This window comes from Miniopterus natalensis, chromosome 3, assembly GCF_054644295.1.
Source record: "Miniopterus natalensis isolate mMinNat1 chromosome 3, mMinNat1.hap1, whole genome shotgun sequence".
Taxonomy (NCBI): domain Eukaryota; kingdom Metazoa; phylum Chordata; class Mammalia; order Chiroptera; family Miniopteridae; genus Miniopterus; species Miniopterus natalensis.
Window position 1 is genome coordinate 54,980,296 of NC_142083.1, and position 21,877 is coordinate 55,002,172.

Below are 21,877 nucleotides of genomic sequence, written 5' to 3' on the forward strand. Positions count from 1 at the left end.
TCAAATGGTCTTTTAATAATTAAGTTAAATTTTATTGTAGCTTCTGTACCCTAAAATAAAAGACATTAAAATGTTTTTAAGCAACTGTGTTCCTTTGTTAATGGCTTTGACATTATATAGTTAAGATGGAATGAGGGGGCAATGAGTAGTGTATATTTTATAGGATCCCTCTATGTTACTATAAACTCAGTTGAGCAGAATTACATAAATTAGAGAATATTTTGACATTCTTTCATGATCTTAAAAATTCCCATAAGTTTTTCAATTATATAATAGTATTATATGATTATAGATTCCACTTTACTATAATTATACAGCTGAGAGACTTAAAGGAAAGGATAGCAAAAATTTTATAATAGAAAGGGGTATGTTTGTGGGCATTTTAAGTGTTTGAACATTTGAAATGGGAAACATAAATATCATTTGAAAATATGATTCTGCTATGGGAGAAAATGTTTCTTTGTGAGTAGCACAAGAAATAAGTTCAGTGTTATTTTTGAGTGAAAATGTAGACATTTCCTGTAGCTTTTTTACTTATCAAGAAAAAGAATACTTGCTTTGTATTTGCATGTTCTGGATCTGAACCAGGTTTCCTGTGTAGTTAATAGCTCCTGCCTCTGAAGTCATCAGGAGGCATTTAACAGAATATGTATTAAATGCTTCAGGAATAACTATGCCCAAGGATGTGGAATCATAAACAGGAAACAAATTTCAGCGAAAGAGGACAGCTCATTAAGAAATGTGTTGAGTAACTGTAATAAAGACAGAAGGAAAGGCAGATCCTCACCTTTAGACCACATCCATCTAAGTAAGCCCAGTGCCTGGCACTAATTTACACTTACATGCCATACTCTCCCACCCTCCATTCTACACTAGCTTCCTCTTAGAAATACTAGATGGCCCTTCCAGCATGGCTCAGTGGTTCAGCATTGACCTATGAACCAGAAGGTCACGGTTCGATTCCCTGCCTGGGTTGCGGGCTTGATCCCCAGTCGGGGGCGTGCAGGAGGCAGCCGATCAGTGACTCTCATCATTGATGTTTCTATCTCTCCCTCTCCCTTCCTCTCTGTAATCAATAAAAACATATTTTAAAAAAAGAAGAAAATCCTAGAAGAAAATAATATTGAAAGACCACAAAGGAAGCACTACAAAGGTAATGCAAAAGATCTCTCAATATCTAAATCAGTGGTTTATTCCATGATTCAGACTTTATTGTAAAAAACAACCCAGACATTTGAAATTTAGTCAGGTCTTGGGTATTGGTTTTAAACTAGTTTCTTAAGAACTTTACTGAAGGGGAGGAACAAGAGCATCTTAATTTTTTAAAGTGTCGTGTTGTGGGGATAGCCTGTAAGTTTAAGCCCTCATTACTGACTTGTCCATGAGTTAGGACAGAAATCACTGAGGACTTCCACCTTGCTGAATGACTGCAGGACGAGGTTGATCGCCTGTCTTCCCCTTACCCTCCACCCTCCCACCCCCCTACACACACTCAGGAATAACTTTTAAAGGAGAAAAGAAGTGATAGCTGCAAAAGTGCTTATTGCTCTTCTTCTGAACCTAAAGTCTATGTCACGTCGTTAGCTTATAAATAAGATATCTGCTGGGTAAATGAGCAGCATACAAAGGAGCCATTCTCCCTCTCTCATGTCATCAGTAATGGTTAATGATTTCCTGGGCAGTGTACCAGTCTCCCGAGAACTTCCCAGTGCCTCCCTTACAACTCAAAGATTTGTGCTGATTGGAACACAGGGATCTGTTGTGTCTTACATTAAAATATGCGAGCACTGAATTTAGATACATGTGTTATGAAGTAAGGTTTGTATTAGCCAAAGTTGAGAAATTTAATTAAGAATAATGACTCTTGTTTTTTTCCCCATGGAAGTGTTTACAGGACTAAGTGATCTGATGACTAATGGGCATATTTGAAGGGCATCTGCTACTTACTGACCATGGAAACAAAAAGTAAATAAATAAAATTTGTTACTCTTGGCAAGTTTTTTTTTTTTTTTGAAGTAGAATCATATGCTGAATGATACCCCTGAGATTTTTTTAACATATATTTTAATAAATAACCGAACAATTTTGACGCAAGGGAAGGGTACTTCAAATTGGCTACATGTTAAAAGAGATGAGTCTAAACCAGTGATTTTCAACTGGTGTACTGCAAGAATTTTTAAAATATGCATTATCTGAATATTTAGTCATGTACACTGACCTCTTTTCCTTTAGATTGTCAAATAAGTGACAACAGCCAGTACAACAATAACTGTCCTGTGGGAATGAATCAAAATAATACCTATTTTTTTTGTCAGACTGGCAAAAAGTATATTTTTTGGTGTGCTTAGAATTTTAGTAATTAGTTTATGTGTGCCATGAGATGAAAAAGGTTGAAAATCACTGGTCTAAACAAATCCATGTGCAGAAAATGCCGTCCAATTTGGTGCACCTTGCGAATGAAGATAAACAACCTTAAAAGAAAAGGGAAAAGAAAAGAAGCAGCAACTTACTGTAAGTGTGGCAAACTCTTTGCTTTATAAATGCTGAAGTTTACCTTCTCACATAAAGAAGGGTATACCTCTGGGATCACAACGCAAATGATTTTAGGATACAGCTAGTAATGTTAATGAGAAAAGATGGCCATGTGTATATAAAAACAAAAACAAATGAACAGACTGACACCTGCACCTTAGTGCTGAGTGGCAGTTCATATAGCTACTCTGGGCTTCAGGATCTGGGAGCAAATAGGGAGTGGTGGAGACTGTGGCAATCTGCAGACTGCTGGCCCTGTCCAAAAATGAAGACACTTGGCTCAGCTAATTGTTGCCATATGGAAATGTGGGAAGAGTGATGCCAGATTTCACAACTCTTCAAGAGTCACTGGGAATCTGGGTTTTATGTGAAATAGTCATTTTGAAATGTTTACTCAGAATTCAAATTCAGGGGAGGAATTGGAAACAATTCTTACAAACCAAACCAGACCTACTTTTTGATCAGATTTAGACCCAAGTCACAGATCTTCAATTTGTTCTGAATTATCTAGATGAGTGATGTTGGTAAGGTTGTAGAGGAAATGTTCATGCTTCCTAATATGAGAATGGAAAAAAAAATCATTACATTTATAGCAGAATAGTTAAGGGGTTTAACTATTAACTATTAGACGTCAGATTGCCTGTGTTTATATCCTGGCGGTGTACTGTGGGCAAGTTACCAAGTCTCTGAGTCCAGTTTCCACTTCAGTAAAATGGGAATGATAGTGGTACAAGTGTCATACAGTTTTGTCAGGATTCAGATGAGCTAATTTGTATACAGTGTTGGACTGTAACAGCTTAATAAACATTGGCAATTACTATTTCACAATAAAATCATATTCAGAGAATTTGCCTTTTGTTGTACTTGAAAAAAATATCCACTGTCAATGTAGTGAGTCTGTTCTGTGTTGAAGAATATGAGTTAAGAGGATAGATTGTGGAGTCTGCAAGTCAGGATTTGAATCCTTGCTCTCCTGCATTGTAACCAGAGGAAGTTACCTAATTCTTCTAAACCTTAAATCCCTCCTCTGTAAAATGGGAATAATAACCCGTACTTCAAAGTCATAAAAACCCATCCAGGCTGGTGGCTCAGCTGGTTGGAACATAGTCCTGTACACCAAAAAGGTTGCAGGTTCGATTTCTGGCCAGGGCACATACCTAGGTTGCAGGTTCTATCCCTGTTTGGGGTTGTGTATGGAAGGCAGCCAATGGATGTTTCTCTCTCACATCCATATTTCTCTCCCCTCGCCCTTCCTCTCTCTCTAGAATCAGTAGAAACATATCCTTAGGTGAGCATTTTTTTTTAAAAAGTCATAAGAACTCAGTGAGATAATATGCATAAAGTCAATGCCTGGCATATAGTCAATACATATTACTTGCTGTAATGATTTTGTCCCCACTCTTTAGAAGTTCCATATTTGCAAACTATTTTAGGAGATTTATGTCTCATTACATGTATTTGAAGGGAATTATATCACATTTGACTTACAAATTAAGTTTCATCTTAAGGAGCAATATTATGACAGTGGCACTCAACCAGGGTGATTTTACCTTCCAGGAGACATTTGGCAGTGTCTGGAGACATTTTTGGTTGTCACAGCTGAAGGAAGTGCAACTGGAATCTAATGGGTAGAGCCCAGAGATACTGCTGAACAGTCTGTAATACACAGGACAGTCCCCTGCAGCAAAGAATTACTCAGTCCAAAATGTTGCTAGTGCTGAGCTTGACAAACCCTGCATTACAGCTACACAACCACTGTAAAATTTAGTTTGTGAAGTTTTTGCAAAGCAAAAAATGGAGAGTTATTTCTCTTTTCTAAACACTGCCTAACTGAGATATTATATGTAAATTGATATCTGTAGAATCATATTCAATAAAATATTTTAAAATACACACACATATATAATATGTCATATATATAATACATATATATATATATATATATAGAATACTGTTTCCTTCTGGTTACAAAAGTAATATACACTTGTAAAAGTTAAAAGACTACAAAAGCATATAAATAAGAAGTGAAAGTCCCCCCTTTTCCCCAATTGTTCCCATAGAAAACCATTGGAAATATAGTTAGGTTATATTACCTCAAAATTAAAAAAAAATTTTTTAAATATATCTTTATTGATTTCAGAGAGAGGAAAGAAGAGGGAGAGAGAGATAGAAACATCAATGAGGAGAGAGTCATTGATCGAGCCTGCAACCTGGGCATGTGCCCTGACTGGGAATCGAACCCCGATCGCCTGGATCCCAGGTCAATGCTCAACTGCTGAGCCACGCCCGGCTGGGCCAAACTTTTAAATACATGTGTACACTGTTCTATAATTTCATTTTTTAAAGTTAATGTCTTTTTCCCCCCTTTCTAAACAATTCAGCCCTGCAGCTGTTATGTGGGGAGAAGCAAGGTAGGCCTGTAGGAGCAGTGACCTCGCCGGGGTATGGAGTCCACCTGGAGTAAGGAGGGCATCACTGTGGTGGGGTTGGTGGCCTGGCATGGGGTGTCACAGTCCAAATAGGGTAAAGAAGGCCTCCATGTGTGTGGGCAGCCCAGTATAGGGTATCAGCAAAGGCAAAATGGGGTGAAAGCAGGAGACAAAGACCTAGCGCAGGGTTTTGAGGTCAAATGGGAGAGGGGGCAAAAAGCAAGAAAGTGCTCCAAGGATGGTGGGACATGTGAAAAGGAACAAAAGCTAGCTAAAAGGAACCACAACAAAGACAATTTGAGTATCAAAGTAAGAAATGTAAATAAAGATAATAACATTAAATCCTTTGAATAAGATAAAAAACATGAGTCCATTAGGAAGTGATAAATAAATGAAGAAACTGAAAGTTTGATTAGAAATGGAGTATGATCCTCATGTCCTAGTATTCATGCCCTTGGGTAATCTTTGTCCACACCGAGTGGGGTTGACCTGGGTAACCAATAAGATATTACAGAAATTATGGTACGTGACTTCTGATATTAGGTCCTCAAGCAGTCCTAGAGAGAAGGCCACATAGTTAGCTGTTGTTTCTGCCTGTTGCCACCACTCACTTGCCAGCCCTGTGAGTCACCTTGCAAGCAAATCCTTCAGCCCTAGTCAAGCCTTTGGATGATTGTAACCCTTGCCAGCATCTTGATTGCACCCTCATTAGAGAACCACCCAGCTAAGAGACTTTTTTAAAAAATGTACATAAACTATGCAAAATAAAGTTTATTGTTTTCAACTACTACGCTTTGGGGTAATTTAATATGCAGGAATGAACACGAATACAGATACAGTGAGAAGAATACAGCATATTCCTGCCAGAGATACATGGCCTGAATCTATCCCTGATGTAATAGAAAACAAACACTAATTGAGAGGCATTCTGAAAAATAGCTGGCCTGAGGTCTTCAATAGAGTCAAGGTCATAAAAGTTAAAAACAGACTGAGAAACTGTCCTAGAGGGATGGAGACTTTACATGCCATGCTTTACATGCAATGCTTTACATGACTACTTTACATGCAATGCTTGATTCTGAACTGAATTCTTTTGCTATAAGGGGGGATATTATTGGGACAGTTGGCAAAATTTGGAGATGAGGATGAGATGATAGTAATGTATCCATGTGAATATTTTTATTTTGGTGGCTGTATTGTGGTTATTTAGTGGGATGTACTTTAGAAAATACACACTATTCAGAGGTGAAGAGGAATCATCAGGTCAGCCATTCACTCTCACATAATTAAAGAAAAAAGTTCTTTGTGCTGTACTTGCAGTATTTCTGTTTGAGATTGTTGAAACACCTTTTAAAAGCATGCAAAGAGAAAAAATATAGTATAATTTTAAAAATATATTTTTAAAGCGATGTATAGTGTTCAAGTTTTGTATCAAAAAGTAATTTCTTTTACCAATCTTTTATTGATGGGCATTTAAGTTTATTCCAGTTCTTTGCTCTTATAATCATCCAGTTATTTGTTGTTATAAACAGGATCAGTGCATATCCTTATCAATATGTTTTTATTCTACTCAATTTTTGCCCAAGAATAAATCCCTGGAGCCAAATTGCTATGTGAATGGATATGCATCCTTTAATCAGTTTAATCGGAAGTTATTGTAGAAAACCATGTAAAATCTCCTTAAAATAAAACAAAATTGCCCTCCTGGCATGGCTCAGTGGTTGAGCATTGACCTATGATCCACGAGATCAGGGTTTGATTCCTGGTCAGGGCACATGCCCGGGTTGAGGGCTCCATCCCCAGTAGGTGGCGTGCAAGAGGCAGCCGATGAATGACTCTCCCATTGCTGATGTTTCTCTCTCTCTCTCTCCCTCCTCATCCTCTCTCTGAAATCAATAAGGATATATTTAAAAAAATAAAAATAATTAAAAATAACTAAAAAATAAATAAAATGAAATTTATATTTGGTAGTTATTTTCATTTGTTTCCCCCCCACTGGAACATCATCTTTTTAAGAGTAGGAACTTTATCTGTCTCAATTATTACCATCCCCAGCATTAAGATGGCCTGAGGCATTCAATAAATATGTGTTATAACAACAGTAATAACATACATTTATTATGTGTCTGGAACTCTTCTAAGAATATGAATTTATTTATTCCTTGTGACAACCGAATGAGATAGATAGTAGAATTATTTTCATTTTGCAGATGAGGAGACTGAGTTAAAGAGAGGCTAGATATTTGCTTAGTTTCACAAGGCTTGTAAATGGTGGAGTCCAGGTAGTTCTTCTGTGTACAAGCTCAGCCACTATGCTATCCTGGTTATGAATGATCAATATATTTAATTGATGCTTTGACCAGTTACAAATTTCAGCTCTTTTGGGGTTTCTTTTCTTTTTTCAAATGAAAATTGAAAGGAATGGACTGCTCACTTTCTAAAAGCCAAATTAGTTTTATGATCTGTACCAGGCTGGACTTCGCTATGTAATAGTACTGTTCCTGGAATTAATATCCACCCGTACAGGTATAAACTATAAATTATTCTTACCAAGAATTTATGGATGTGTAAACAGAATATTTGCTTTGTATTACAAATGAAATAGTAAATCTGGATCTGCAGCTGGAGTCTAGGAGGCAGAACCTATATTACCTGACTTATTTTTTAAACCCATCCTCTGCCCCCCCCTCCCCCGGCTCCTGTGCCCCTGCCCTTTTCTGCACCTGGAATGCCCGTGGCCATCTCCCACAGTGGAAACCCACCATCCTCCGAGCTCCCCTCAGTAGTCACCCCCGCACTGAAGACTGCTCTGCCTTTCTGTTCTTTCTTACCCTCCTCTTGAAGGTTGAAATGATCTTTCCTACTTCAAAATTCCAAGTCCTTTTTATAGTACTCTTTTTATACTACCTTGTAAACATACCTTATATTAATTTAGTCAAGTCCTCATCTCCTGTAATAGGCTGTATTCTCTTTTAGTTTTATTTGTTTTTTTAAAACCCCAACATATTACAATATTATGTACAGAATATGGAATTATGTATGGGCTTTAATGAGGGAATAAATTATCTCAAAGAAATATATTTGAATTTTTAAAATCCTAAATCAGAATACTACATTTAAAAATATATATATTCCAAAATTATCAGAAATTACAAAATAACAAATGAAATGGTTAGACATGATTTTTTTTAGCTGATGATTTGTATTCCGTCTCTCGTTTACAAGGCATCAAGTACCAAGAAGTGTAATTGGCTTTCGTTCCTATAAGACCTTGTGTTTAGTTCATGTCTAAATATCAGCTTTGCTTCCACCCAAAACTTCAGTTCCCTTTTCTTTTAGTGGGTGGTTTAGGTACATCAAAGGTAATAAAATCAATCAAGGAGATAAGTGGAATTTTTTTTCAAAGGCTAGTACTTAGGATCTGTTCCTATAAAAGAATTTTAGTGCTAAATTTGTTTTCAAGTGTTTGTGTAATACCGAATCTCTCTGCCAACTGGAAGGACTGTCCTTGAATCCTGTTCTGCATGAAATAATAAAATATTATCCCTTCTCCACATATATTTTAAAAACAAGAACTTCAGGGAATGTTAAGTGTTGTCATCAGACAGGATTATACTTTGTTGCTAGCAAAGGCAATAGCATAGCCTTCAGGCCAATTGTTTCTATTCCCCCATAAGGAGTTCTTTCCTTTACCCAGGGACTGGGACAAAGCTGAAGTTTTTTGTTGCTGAAAGTTCAAACAAATATCATCAGTCTTTTAAAAATGTCATTGCTTATGTAAATTAGCTGTGGTCCTTGGGTGCTGCTGAGCCCCAAGCATCTTTGGATTGGTTGTATATTCTATCATGTTTTATTTATATTGGTGATCTTCTAGAAAGCTTTGACCTCAGTGAAGTCGTCAGGTTTAATTGTAGTTCATGCTTTTTTGTTTTAGTTTTGGGGTTTTATCATTTGTTTTTTAGATAAGCTTCACTATCTTGCAATTTCCAGAGGATAATTTAGAGGCTAATGTATTATTGTGGAGCACTCTTTTATGATCTTACTGATTGTTGGTTTTCACTGTTATCTGGCCATTGGATTTGAGGTTTCCCAAACTATGTTTATAATCAGTGATGAAAATTATTTAAGAAATCTTTTTCTTTGGAGGTGTTTTTATATTGGGAAGGGTAGATTTGAAAACAATGCCTTCTGACTACAATTTAGAAACTTTACACATAATCTGAAGTATGTTCAGGACAAAAGTAAAGTCAAAACATGCATGTTTTAAAATTTAGCCTGGTTGAGTCTCTTCATAAAATGTTGAGATGTTGCACTAGGCCTCTCTTTCATACTAATGTTAAGCTCTTGATCATACCCTTTGTATTTAAATTCATTTGGGGGCCAGCTGAGATTCTCCCTGCTGTTTCTAAATGCTTTGCATTGTAAATTTCCAAACTTTATTCCGGGTGTTTTGGGAGGCATGCGTTTTAAGTAATGATTACTTTGTATATTAGATGCAGAATTATTAAATAGGCGATTGCCTGGTTAGTATATCATGTTAACTGTAGACTTTTGGTTGGTTTTGAAAGGTGGTGAGCCTTCTTGGCAGGGGGTATTCTTTCTCCTTAGATCTGTAGCTCTGTGGTGCATATACATAAACATGCCTTTGTTCTCCAAATCTGTTTCTATCTGATTATTGTTGCATCCAAGTGCTTTGTCTCTGCTTCTCTTAGCCCCCCCCTTTTCTCTCGCCCTTAATCTGTCATCTGTGTGAATAAGTTTGTTTATATCCAGCAGAGTATTAAGTGAAATTTTGATGATAGAAGGGAATGATATAGTAAGGAGAAGAAATACCTAGAGTGGGGTGGATAAGAAGGGAAAGAGGGGAAGCAGTAGGGGGGAAATAGGAGAGTGGGCGTGCGGTAGGGAAAAAGAGCAAAACGGACTGGGGGGCGCTGTGAAATCTTGGGGGCTGGTGCAGGGGAGCGAGATCAACTGACCAGCATTTTCCCCAGGCTTGGGCTCAAGCTTCCGAAACTACGAATGTATTAAAGAAGCTCCGCGGGGATTTGCTGAGGACAAATGCTGTAATGTGTTAGTCATCCATTATCTGCTTCTATTTTTGCAGGTTCTGAACGATGACTGACGCGGGCTTCTGCGATAGCCCTCGCAGTCGCCGTGGCTGCGCAGCGATAAGGCACCCGCGCGTCTAGCCGGGCGCCGGCACCCGCCCCCCAGCGCTGCCGGGAGGAAGCTTCCGCTCGCCGACCGGACAAAAGTACCGCCTTCGCGCGGCCGTCCGCTGGACGCTGGGGAGCCAGGCGCCTCGCCGTCCCGCTCGCCGCTCCCGCCCGCCGATGGTGTGCGGCCGCCGCAGGACGCCCGCCGCGCCCCGGCCCTGAAGTAGCGGCTGCCGGCGCCCCGCCGCCCGCCCGCGCGCCCCCGCGCCCCCGCCCGCGCAGCCCGGCCCTCTCCCCGCGGAGCCCAGCGCCGTGGCCATGGCCGGCGTGCGGAGCCTGCTGGCGCTGCTCCTCGTTTGTCACAGCAGCTGTTTCGTCTTCAAGAGGAGGTGAGCGTGCGTGCGTTTTGCGAGCGGGCGGCCCGCTGTCCGGGCGGCTTCTGGGCGCGGGTTGGAAGCCGCGCGCACTTTTACGCACCGAGTGGCCGAGGCGGCGGCCGGCGGCTCCGCTCGCCCAGCCACGGGGGCTTGAGCACCGCAACTTCTTGCGAAGTGCCCCTCGCTGGAGAGCCCCGCGGTGTCGCCAGGCTGCACTGGCTTCCGAAACTTCTATTAGAAGTTGTGATTCCCAATCCAGGTCGCTCCCTCTTGGGGAGGTATTTCAGAGACTGCATACAGGCGCGCAGACGGGGATGCCTTCTTGTGTTGAAATAGCGGGAAGAATAACGTCTCAGTGCAGGGGAGCGGGGGAAGCGTGTCGCGGAGCCGGCAGCTCAGGGGAGACGCTGAGCTCTGTACGTACGCTCACAGCTGCCACGGTGAACACTTATGCACTTGCACATTCGTAATGCGCGTCGGAGTCTTCCCCCCTCCCCGCCCCCCGACTCTCCCTCCTAGCATATTATTGTTGGGTTTTGTTTCCGACTAGTAATACTAGGCTCTCGTAAAATAGTTACAAAAATTTTAATAGGTTATAGTTAATAATATTTCTTCCATTAGAAAACAGTGTCAGGACTGTGATAATTTCTAACTTATTAATACTGTGTTTTCATTAACTAGAAACAAATATTTTGACAGGTTTTTATTGAATTGAGTTTTAAATGTAACCTGCTGTTTGCTTTAATTATGTTTTGTTTACAAGTTAGGCATATATTGCTCATGGACTATAAAGTGCAATTCTGAGAATGTTTTAGAATATTATGTAGTTATTGCATCTTTCACTGGGTCTAAATCAATAATCTTTCATCTTACAGTCATAGAATCTCTGTGTTTTTTGCTTCTCACGTCAAGTTAAGATTCCATTGTGTTCAAGGATATTGAAATTATCTTTTATTTTTTAAGGTTTAAGGAAACTACCAGACCATTTTCCAGTGAATGTCTTGGTACCACCCGACCAGTAACTCCTATCGATTCATCTGATTTTGCATTGGATATTCGAATGCCTGGGGTTACACCTAAACAGGTGAGAAGGATTCTCTAGTTCATCGTTTACTTGTTCCATGCACAGTTTATAATTAAAGCAAAGAAACTGCACTTAACAGCAGTAGTCACTTCTTTAAAAATAGAAATTTGCTTTCAAAACTCCTCAGGGCTAGAATAATTGAATATTATGAAGAAAAGTAAATCTTTCAAGGTAAATGTGTGTGGGGTTTTTTTTCCAAAAATTTTACTCATAGTGTTAGTTGTGTTTTGAAATGGAACCTTGAAAATTTATGTTTTGAAATTCTCAACCAGAGTAATAGCCTCTGTACTGCAACATGTAAGTATATATTAAAATACGAAAAATTATTCTAATAAAAGGAAATGATATTGAGCAGCTACATCTCAGAGATTACTTTGTTTAAATACCCTTCTGTCGCAGCCACAAGTTGAGAGACAAAACCATGTGTTTACTCATGGAATTTGAAAAACAAAATATTTCACACTTTTAAAAGTTAAGAGAACTGTTCATACAGGTGGTGGATTGTAAGTGTTCTTTAGTACAATTTGCTTGTTATAAGATATATCTTGAAGAAATGATTGCAGAGCACATGTAAGCATGAAATATAGAGCATTTTTAGTAGAACTAGGTTGTTGCTAGGGCTTTCCCTGTTTTAGGTGTGCACAAGAAGCTCAAATTCCCTTCTCTCCTGTGTTTAAGGTGTTTCATTAAGGATAAAAAGGCCAGAATTAATTATGCTTTGCAACCAGGCAGTGCAGGGATTTATGTGTGTCATTAAAAGATGATAGTCCTCTCCTTTCTAAGGGCTGCTGCAACAGAGAGAGACCTGGGTGTTGTAGAACTGCAGTGGCTGATGACTCACTGTTGCAGATAACATTCTATTTTTCTTTTCTTTCTTTTTTTTAAGCACTGGGAAAATAAAAGTATTGTACTTACTGGTGAGAATTCCTTTAAAACTGACATTCAGAAGCTCTAGAAAATATACATAGTCCTCTTTGGCGGGGACTAAAGATTGACATTCATTTATTTGAATACCTGTGTATGATCTACCTATAATTAACTACTTTTACTACTGTGAAAGTTACCCTCAGCCCCCAACCCCTGCCCATCCTCAAATGACCAGGCAGATGACTCTACTGTATGTTCAGTTGTTAATGCCCTGGCCTTTAATTCCATAAGGTCTTTATTTAATATTTAGTTAGAAGAGGGGTATTGAGATTGAGAATAGAAGAGAATGACAGTTGCTTACTTATGAAATGAGCTTCTTGTCTCTTCTCACTTTTAAAAGCGATTTTTCTCCTATATTTGCTTAACTGTCTTTATATCACTTCTTTTTAAAAAAATTCACTGAGTGATCTTTAGCACTTTTCCCCCCCGCAAGAATATCATTATTTTCTAAAGTAGTCATTTGTTGTGGTTCTGTTATTTTTTTCTTCTCATTATTTTACAGTAAGAACATTTAAATTATTTAACAATAATAATAAGTAACTGTGTTGAGGTCAGTAGTCTCAGAAAGAGTTCCTGGAGGAATTCATTGTGAAAGAATGTAGAGGAGCACCATTTCCATAAAATAAAATGTGTTTACTCATTTTCATAATCCTATAATTACCAAATAACTCCATGGAAAAAGAACATATACTTAGTAAATTGCAGGCTTATAGTTATTTTGTACTGTCTGCATTCAGCTTTGCCTCAAGCGGTAGAGATGTGCTGGTTCCCTTCCCAACATATAATTCTTTGGTGCTCCTTCTCTTGAGACCATGTAGTTCCCATGAGTTGTCTATCCAGGACCCAGAGGTGGAGCACTTGAACTAGGATTAGCAGATCATGGCATCCTACCTTCCCTTTCACAGTGATTGCTTCAGAAGAAGCTGTATGACCAAGACTTGTCCAATTAAATCTTAGGAATTTTGCTGGGAACCCATTTGCCTGTTGCATGTGAGCCAATGGCATGTAGTCCTAGGATTGGCTGAGTTCACTAGGGGAGCCATGGCTAGATTAAAACTGATACCATAGAAGGCAATGCAGAGAGAATGAAAGAATATAGGTTTTTTTATGGCATTGTTCCTTAGGGAGTTTTTGATTATGTTAGCCTTTCTTGTTTCAACCAGGTTGAGTGGAGTTTTCTTTGACTTGTGACTCTAACTGCCTAACTGGATAAGTGATTCACTTGTTCTGTCTGATCATCTCAGAACAGGCTGTTGAAAGTTCCTGCCACATCCCGATCACCCTCTATTGACCGAATGCCACAAGCACTTACTGACTTGATCTGGCTGCCGTACAGGTTATATACCTTATAACTTTTGTGAGAAATGGTAGTTATATTTCCTACTAAGTATACTCAGAAAGAGGTGGATAAAGAAACCCCATACCCCTTTCTTCCTGAACTTAGTGTTCCTGGTGAGGAAGACTCGGAGCTGTACTTGAGTGAGTACTTTTGATGAAGAGGGTGTTCCTTCCTTTCAGCACTTGGGACGACGCCCAGCCAGCTGAGCCGCACCTGCCGGGGCATGAAAGTGTTACTTTTTTTAAATGCAGCTGAAACTAAACTTAACACAGATCCTTAAGAGGAAAGGAGATAAAAAGGCAAGGAAAGGAAAAGAAAAAAAATACTAGAGGAAAGAAGCAAAAGATGGAAGGGATTCAGAAGAGTAGGCCCAAAGAAAAAGAAATCAAGAGCATAGCATGATCAAGAACAAAAATAAAGGGAAAAAGAAATCAAGAATGACTATAATACGAAGAACACGAACAGTTAAAAGTTATATAAGAAAAAGAGGAATAAGAAAAATCATAAAAACAAGGAAGGCATTGAGGAGTTAAAATGTTTATTTTTTTATTTCTTTGTATTGGCAAAAGATTAAGAAAAGAAACAAAATGGAAAGGAGGGACTGAGGAGCCAAAACTTGAGTTGGTTATTGAGGCACACCAAGTTGATTAAAGAGATGTATTCAGTGAATAGATTTTTAAGTAAAGTGCACCTTAAGTTTTGGCAAGAATGAAAGATACATCAATGAACCTGATGTCAGTCCTTTCCTTGGAAAACTTGAGGTTGTTAGGTATCCTTGGATGGAGAAACAGCAGATGTAGAATAGAGGCACAGAGAACCTCATGTATAATACAGATAATACAACTAACTCATATTGTTGATGAAGCACAAGTCTAGACTAGTGTCGTACCAAAGAAGATCCAGTCATGTCAGGCCTCTGCGCTGCAGTCCACTCTGCCGTTCCATAGACTTCAGAGCAGCCTTTAAAAATCAGCCCCTTTAACCTAGCTCCAGAAAGCCTGGGCAAAGTATTATCTATTGCAATATCAATTTCATAATAAAAGTGAACTCCTCCTTTTTCTTGTCTGACTTGAAATGTAAAAAAATAATTTTTGTCTTCTTTCGTAAGTTTCTCATTAATCAACGTTTTTTCAGGCTTTGGGAAGATTAGGGAGAAGACTAAACAGCTTTTAAGTAGCCCAGGGTAGAGTCTGGTGTCTACTGGCACTGCCTTCAGATTCAGCAAAGCCTAGAAGTGGTGGTACCTCCAGACTCTTCTTTCAGCTCTTTTCTTCCTCATTTGATTCCCTTTCTCACTGGGGACCCTGTGGGCTTTTACTGTCACCAACTCTCCTATCAACAAACCTAACAATTTGATAAGCTGCAAGTTCATGGTCATGGTAAGATGTTATCATCATCAGTGTTAACTATTCCATAAGGGGTTGATTTTTAAATAAAATAAGGCATAATTACAGTGATTTTATTTAAGGATTATTGTCGAAATCTAAGCCACATCTAGTGGGTTAGAATGTAGGGCCAGACTGACAGCATTCTTGTCCCAGTTCTGGATGTGTCAACTCAGGTATGTTCCTCCCTCCCTGCCTCCCTCCCTCCCTTTCTTCCTTTTAATCCTCACCTGAGGATATGATTTTATTGATTTTAGAGAGACAGGAAGGGGGAGAGAGAGACACATCCATCAGTTGCTCCTGTACCCTCCCGGACCTGGGATTGAACTGGCAACCTAGGTATGTGCCCTGACTGGTGTTCGAACCCACAACCTTTTGGCATATGGGACAAAGCTCCAGTCAGCTGAGCCAGGGCTCAGGTATATTTGTTAACCAGCTAGTCCTACTCCCTCATCCATAGACAGGATAATAGTAGTATCTGTCCAGGATTATTTGGGGGAATAAGGAAGGTAAGACCAGTTGCTTATTCCAATTGCCCTTCACATGGTGAGTTCTCAGAAAATGTGAACTCATTATTTTTATTACATGTGTTGAGGAAAATGTGAATGAGCCTTCAGATGAGAAGGAAATTGCCAACCCTTATGCCTTCAGTAATGACTTCATGGAGAAAGTAAGACATTGTAATAATTCTGAAGGAGAGGAAAGGTAGCCAAATGAAGGAAACATAGAAAATACAAACCTGGGCAAGAGAAACCTGGATAAAGTAATCGAGGAAGTAAATCTTTCAGTGTGCTTATTTTTAGGTAGTTATTTCCATTAAATGTCCCTTATGATCAGAGAATGAAGGAACGCTGAGAATGGATATGTTTTCCTACAAGTTCTTATATATTTTTATACTGCTTAGAAAAGAAGTTATCAAAAGCAGTATGAGGCTCTAATTTTCTTATATCAATTTGAAATCAGCCTGGATTTCTTCACTTTGCTGAGGACTTTGTACATTGACCTTCTTAAAAAGTTACTCTTTTTCTAAGTAAGTCCCTTCAACTCCTAGGTTTATATAGCATTTTATTTATTTGTTACTTATGGACTTATAAATGCAAACTAATTTGTAAATAATATAATTTTACAAAATTAAATATTTACTTTGAACGTAATAACTTGAAATCATGTAATTGATTTTTCCCCCCTTTAGGATGTGTTAGACTGTTGTCAGTGTAGTCATTTTCCTCTCTTATTTTGGGAGCAGTTTGGAAACTATGGAGGAATACACGTTTCCCTTTCCAGACCTCTTGCAAATTCTTGTTTCATTCTTTATTTGTTTTTTGAAGAGTCACATATCATGCTTTTTTTTTTTTTTTTTTTTAACATATCATGCTTTGAAATCAGAAAACGGCCTTCCCCTGTGTTCTTGAGCACAAATATCTATCGCCAGCAACCCCAGGAAATGGAACAATTCTGAGTTTAAAGATCACATCAGATAACCCAGAGCAGCAAGTTGAAAACCTGAAATTAGAGTCTTAAGTTATCACCTATTTAAAAATAATATGAAAGAATGTAGTCACTGGAATAAAAGCAGAATGAACAAATACTCCTACAAAATTTTTTGAAAGTTTCCCAAGGTGTTTATCTTTGCTTTTTTCTTTAAAATGAACAATAATTAGAAAGTGTTTACTAATATATTTTAACTTTTTCATTTTCTAACAGAAGAGGGAAGAGATTCCCCTTGCCTCAGTGTGTCTATAATCATGTAATAAGAACCTAGCACTTACAGGGTTGTTTAACAGCATCTGTTTAAGAAGTAAGTTTTAAACTATCAAGCCATACTCATGACATCACTCATAAGCAGCATTTGCTCATGATATGTTTATCAAAGAGGTAATATACAAGTTAAGTGCAGAATTGCTGTGGTGCCTTTATTTTCCTTAAGTTAAGAATGCTGATTAAATTAGACTTCTTCATGTCTAGTCACTTAGTTGACTAGAAGTTCAGCTTTCGGCTGAATTTGCGGATATTATAATATGTTAAATCTACATATTTTAATTCAATCATTGTGGGGGGAAAATATCCCCACTCAGTGCTTAAAATTCAGAACAAAATTTGCGAGGACTCCAGAAAAATGATGCTTTGCTAGAATAATTTTTAGTTCTTTGAGGATTCTGATTTATTTGCCTCCTTTTCTTTAGTTATGAGTATGTAATAACATTTGCATTTAAAAAAGTGCTGAGTGTTCTTTTGAGTACAAGAATGAGGAAGGCAGATACCCGACATTTCTCCGAGAAACATCTCATTTCTCCGTTTGCTCTCATGGGCTAGCTGCACTTTCAGATCAAGCCTCATTACGTCAGGAGAGAACATTAATCTGTGGGTACCAGTAGCCTTCTGGGCCTCGGTGGTAGGTTATCTGCTATACTCATTAGAGAGAATGGATCCAGCCTCTTCCCAAAGCATCTGGGTGATTGCTGGGGAATGCCCAGAGAAGATCCCCACCTTCTCCAGAGTTTAGGTACCAGGGATCCCCCTGATCACTTTTGTGTGGTCAGCGGCCACATTCCATCCATTCTTCTCTGGTTGTCTCACCTCTGAAACCCTTACCCTCATCTACTTCAGTCTGTTCACTAGGACAAACATGGCAGGTGGGTTTGCCTTTTGACACAAGCCCATTCAGTTGAGAGGACCTGCTGGAAAGTGTTAAGAACTATGAGGCCATGAGTGTGAAGAACAGAAGCGGTGGCTCCAGTAGCCAGTCCTGCACCAGTGAGTTTCCGTTGCTTAGAAAAAAACAGACCCTGGGTGAAGATTGAGTGCATTAAAATCATTATCTAAAAACGAACATGACTCATGTCTTTTAGTGTTTCTTTTTCCTCCATTCTTAGTTTTTTCTCCCTTCACAAAAAAATAAAAAAAATAAAAGTGGCATAGTGATCTTGCTATTGAAGGAAGAAATCGAGGAATATTCTAAATCTGGACCAGCATTTGCTTTTTGTTTAGAAAGACTTAGGCAATGTGGATAAAATTCTAAAGTTTGGAAAGAGAGCAAGAAAAGAAATTAAAATGCTATACCCTGGCTTTTCCACAAACTGAGGAAGTAATATTATCTATTTTACCAACGGAGAAGCTGATTATTAGAAAGATAGTCACCAGGCCCTTGTTTTGTTTACTTATCTGTCTCACATTAAATTGGTTTTTGAAATTTGAAAGCTCAGGGTTAGTATCAGTTAAGATTCTGCATGTCAAATTCTCAACATGTATTTATTTGTATAATTCTCCCCTTGCTTCATCAGCGAGGCTCAGTGCTACAAGTTAAATAGAAAACAAAAAATGTTAAATGGAGCTTATAAACAGCAAATTAAAGTTGCGTGTCGTTTATTGCTAATTGTTTAAGTTTAAATTATGATACTTCCTCTTTATTTTTACTAAAACCAATGTAATAGTCACTTAGGGAAGATATGATTGACCTACGAACAGTGTTTTCCTCTGTGAACTAGTCTCAACATACCACGTATATGGATTCAGAGCTGCAACTATACATTGACCTTTGCATTTCTTTATTAAAAACAAGAAACATAAAATGATTTTTTATTTTCAATTTTTTGATATTTTTGAATTAATATGATACTTAAGAGAATATTAGAAAAGGTATCTACTCTATAAGAGACTCCCCTATGATCACCTATTTTCTCAATGAGGTTTAGAGTTCTTTTTCATTTGTTCATTTTTGCTAGTAAGTTTTTAAAGGAGAAAATATACTTAATGAGTGCTTATTATGTAATACTACTTTATTAGGCACTTTGTAAGCCTTGACTCATTAAAATTCTCATAAGAACTGTTCAAGGCACTATTATCCCCATTTATTATAAGAAATTGAAACTCAAGGAGATTAAATAATCTGCCTATAGCCAAATACCCAGTAAATAGAAGAACATGGATTTAAATACAGATTTATTTGAATCTGAAACCCATGCTCATTTTATAATTCTGTGTTGCCGGTCTGTTAATGGCCTATGTGTTTCCCAGAGAATGTTACCAAATATATATTTATGTGTGTATGGTATTTTTGGCTTTAAATGTGAGGGATATGTACAAACACACATATATTTTTTATTACACATATATTGTAAAAATACACATATATTATAAAAATAAAAGCTTCCTTTTGTTCAACAACCAAAATAAAGATTACTGGCTCCATTCTAAATCCTTGAATAACTTTTTTCTTACATTTTCATGTCCATCCGGAGAGAAATGCTGCTAATATGAATTCTGGCAAGATATTCCTGTTCATCTGGCTGTTAAAAGACAACCTTGCAGTCAACCTGGTTCAGTTCAACACAATTTCAAATTGTTCCTATCTAAATCTAAGCCAGAGATTAGCAAATTATTTCTTAAAATGTCAGATAGTAAATATTTTTAGATTGAGAGCCATATGGTCCCAGTTGTAACTGCTGCAGTTAGAAAGCAGCCATTGACGGTATGTAAATGAATGAGTTGGCTGTGTTCCAATAAAAAATTTCATTTACTAAAACAGGCAGCCACCCACAGGCTGTAGTTTCCTGATTCCTGATTCCTGATCGAAACCATTGCACATGCCATTTACGCTAATAAATGGATTTAACCTTTGGCCGCTCATGAACTTATAGAACATAGAGAATAAAAATACCAATGAAAGGTTAATAGCACTGTGTTCCTTAGTTACCTCTTTGGTTTTCATAAGTAAATGGTCATAAACTAGAGTTTTCTTATTTGGAATATTGTATTTTAGACTTCACTATCTCAGTAAGTGGTAATTCCTGTGTTATAGTTCCTCTAGGCCAAATATACTAGAGGGATTCTTGGCTACTCTTTCTCATACCCCATAAACAATATGCTATCAAATCCTATTGTTTCTACCTTCCAAATATATCCAGAATCCAGTCTTTTCTCAGCATACTAATCTTTCCGCCTCTGGCCCAAGCACCATCCTCTTTCCTGAATTATTACAGTAGCTTTCCCAACTGGTCTTCCTTGCATCCCTAGAGCCTGTGCTCCATGCAGCAGCCACAGGGATCCAATGAGAACAGAATTCAGATCACATCACCCTTCTGCAAATACCCTTTCAAGAGCTTTCCATACCCCATTTAAAACCAAAAACTTTATAGCAACTTCCAAAGCCTTTGTTTTCCTGCAGTCTTTTCCCACTCCTGTCTCTCATCCCTTGTTTCCCTTATCAGTCATTATAGGTACAAAGCAGTTCAGAACTCTAGTTCTACCACTTGCTGGCTACAAAATCTTAGGCAAGATACTTAAACCTTAGTGAGCTTCAGTTTCTTTCTCTGCCAAACATGTGAAACAAAAATTCAAAGTGAAGGTGGTTAAAATATAATTGTGGATATTTGGTATATCAAATAGACTCCAAAAGGGAGGTATATAAATAAAGCATTTGAATATATCAATCAACAGAATAATATATATTTAACACAGAGTAAATATAATTTAGTATCTATATGGATATAAAATTTTACGAAAAGAACATATATTCTTTTTGAACGCATATAGAACATTTATCAAAATTACATAGCTAGACATTAAGAAACTTTAGTTTACTACAATAGAGTTTTATAGCTCTCATCCTCTGATAATAATAATCAAATAAAACTAGAAATAGGCCATGAAGAGATGTCATGGAAAACTTAGCTACTTAGAAATTAAGGATAATTCTTCTGTACAACTTCTGAAACAAGGAGAAAAATAAAAATTGAAATTATAAATTATTTAGAGAGTAATGGTAAGGAAGATACTTTCTAACAAAACACAAGACCCAGCTAAAGCAGTACTCAGAGAAAAATTGATAGCCTAAAATTATTTTTTTTAAATATATCTTTATTGATTTCAGAGAGAGGAAAGGAGAGGGAGAGAGAGAGATAGAAACATCAATGATGAGAGAGTCATTGATCGAGCCCACAGCCCGGGCATGTGCCCTGACCGGGAATTGAACCCTGATCGCCTGGATCCTAGGTCAACGATCAACCGCTGAGCCACGCCCGGCCAGGCAACCTAAAATTATTTCTTAATGAAAACTAGAATAAAAGTAAATTTTTTTAAAAAAATATATCTTTATGGACTTCAGAGAGAGGAAAGGAGAGAGAGAGAGATAGAAACAAAAATGATGAGAGAGTCATTGATCGAGCCCGCAACCCGGGCATGTGCCCTGACCAGGAATCGAACCCTGATCGCCTGGATCCTAGGTCAATGGTCAGCCGCTGAGCCACGCCTGGCTGGGCTAAAAAGTAAATTTATGTAAACATTCAACTTAGTAAATAAGGAAAAGAGCAATTAAGTCAATGAAAAGGGAGAATAAAAATAAAAGCTGAAATTAATAGATTAAAAAACAAAATGTATAAACAAAATAAGAAACCATTTCTTTAAAATTGTACATTATTAAGCATTAGAAAGTGTAAAGAAAAAATTTTAGACACTGTTGTGTGCAACTCTATGTCAATAAATTTTATAATTTTGAGGAGATGTGTGATTTTCTAGAAAACACTTGGCTATCCTAATTGACCTAAGAACTAAACAGACCACCAACTATAGAAGAGACTGGAAAGATAAAAAGGTTTTATATGTATACACACATATACATGCACACACACGACTTTTAAAGATGAGAAT

General features: G+C 37.8%; 1 protein-coding gene and 1 long non-coding RNA gene across 12 annotated transcripts in view; both read left to right on the forward strand.

Annotated features, from left to right (window-relative positions):
• LOC107544195 (uncharacterized) overlaps window positions 1-10,307 on the forward strand; it is a 115,301-nt gene extending 104,994 nt beyond the window's left edge. For all 4 annotated transcript variants that reach the window (XR_001603882.2, XR_015714219.1, XR_015714218.1 and 1 more), the window contains exon 3: window positions 10,069-10,307. This is a non-coding gene — a long non-coding RNA (uncharacterized LOC107544195). The remainder of the gene's footprint in view (window positions 1-10,068) is intronic.
• A 96-nt stretch (window positions 10,308-10,403) lies between these two features.
• PAM (peptidylglycine alpha-amidating monooxygenase) overlaps window positions 10,404-21,877 on the forward strand; it is a 147,674-nt gene continuing 136,200 nt past the window's right edge. For 4 of the 8 annotated variants that reach the window (XM_087815465.1, XM_087815466.1, XM_087815467.1 and 1 more), the window contains exons 1-2: window positions 10,405-10,509; window positions 11,461-11,581. In XM_087815465.1, the coding sequence (XP_087671591.1) occupies window positions 10,439-10,509; window positions 11,461-11,581 (192 nt within the window). In that variant the 5' untranslated portion in view covers window positions 10,405-10,438. Of the gene's footprint in view, window positions 10,510-11,460; window positions 11,582-21,877 lie in introns of all 8 variants that reach the window. The other 4 variants (XM_016221968.2, XM_087815463.1, XM_087815464.1 and 1 more) reach the window with 2 other exon arrangements.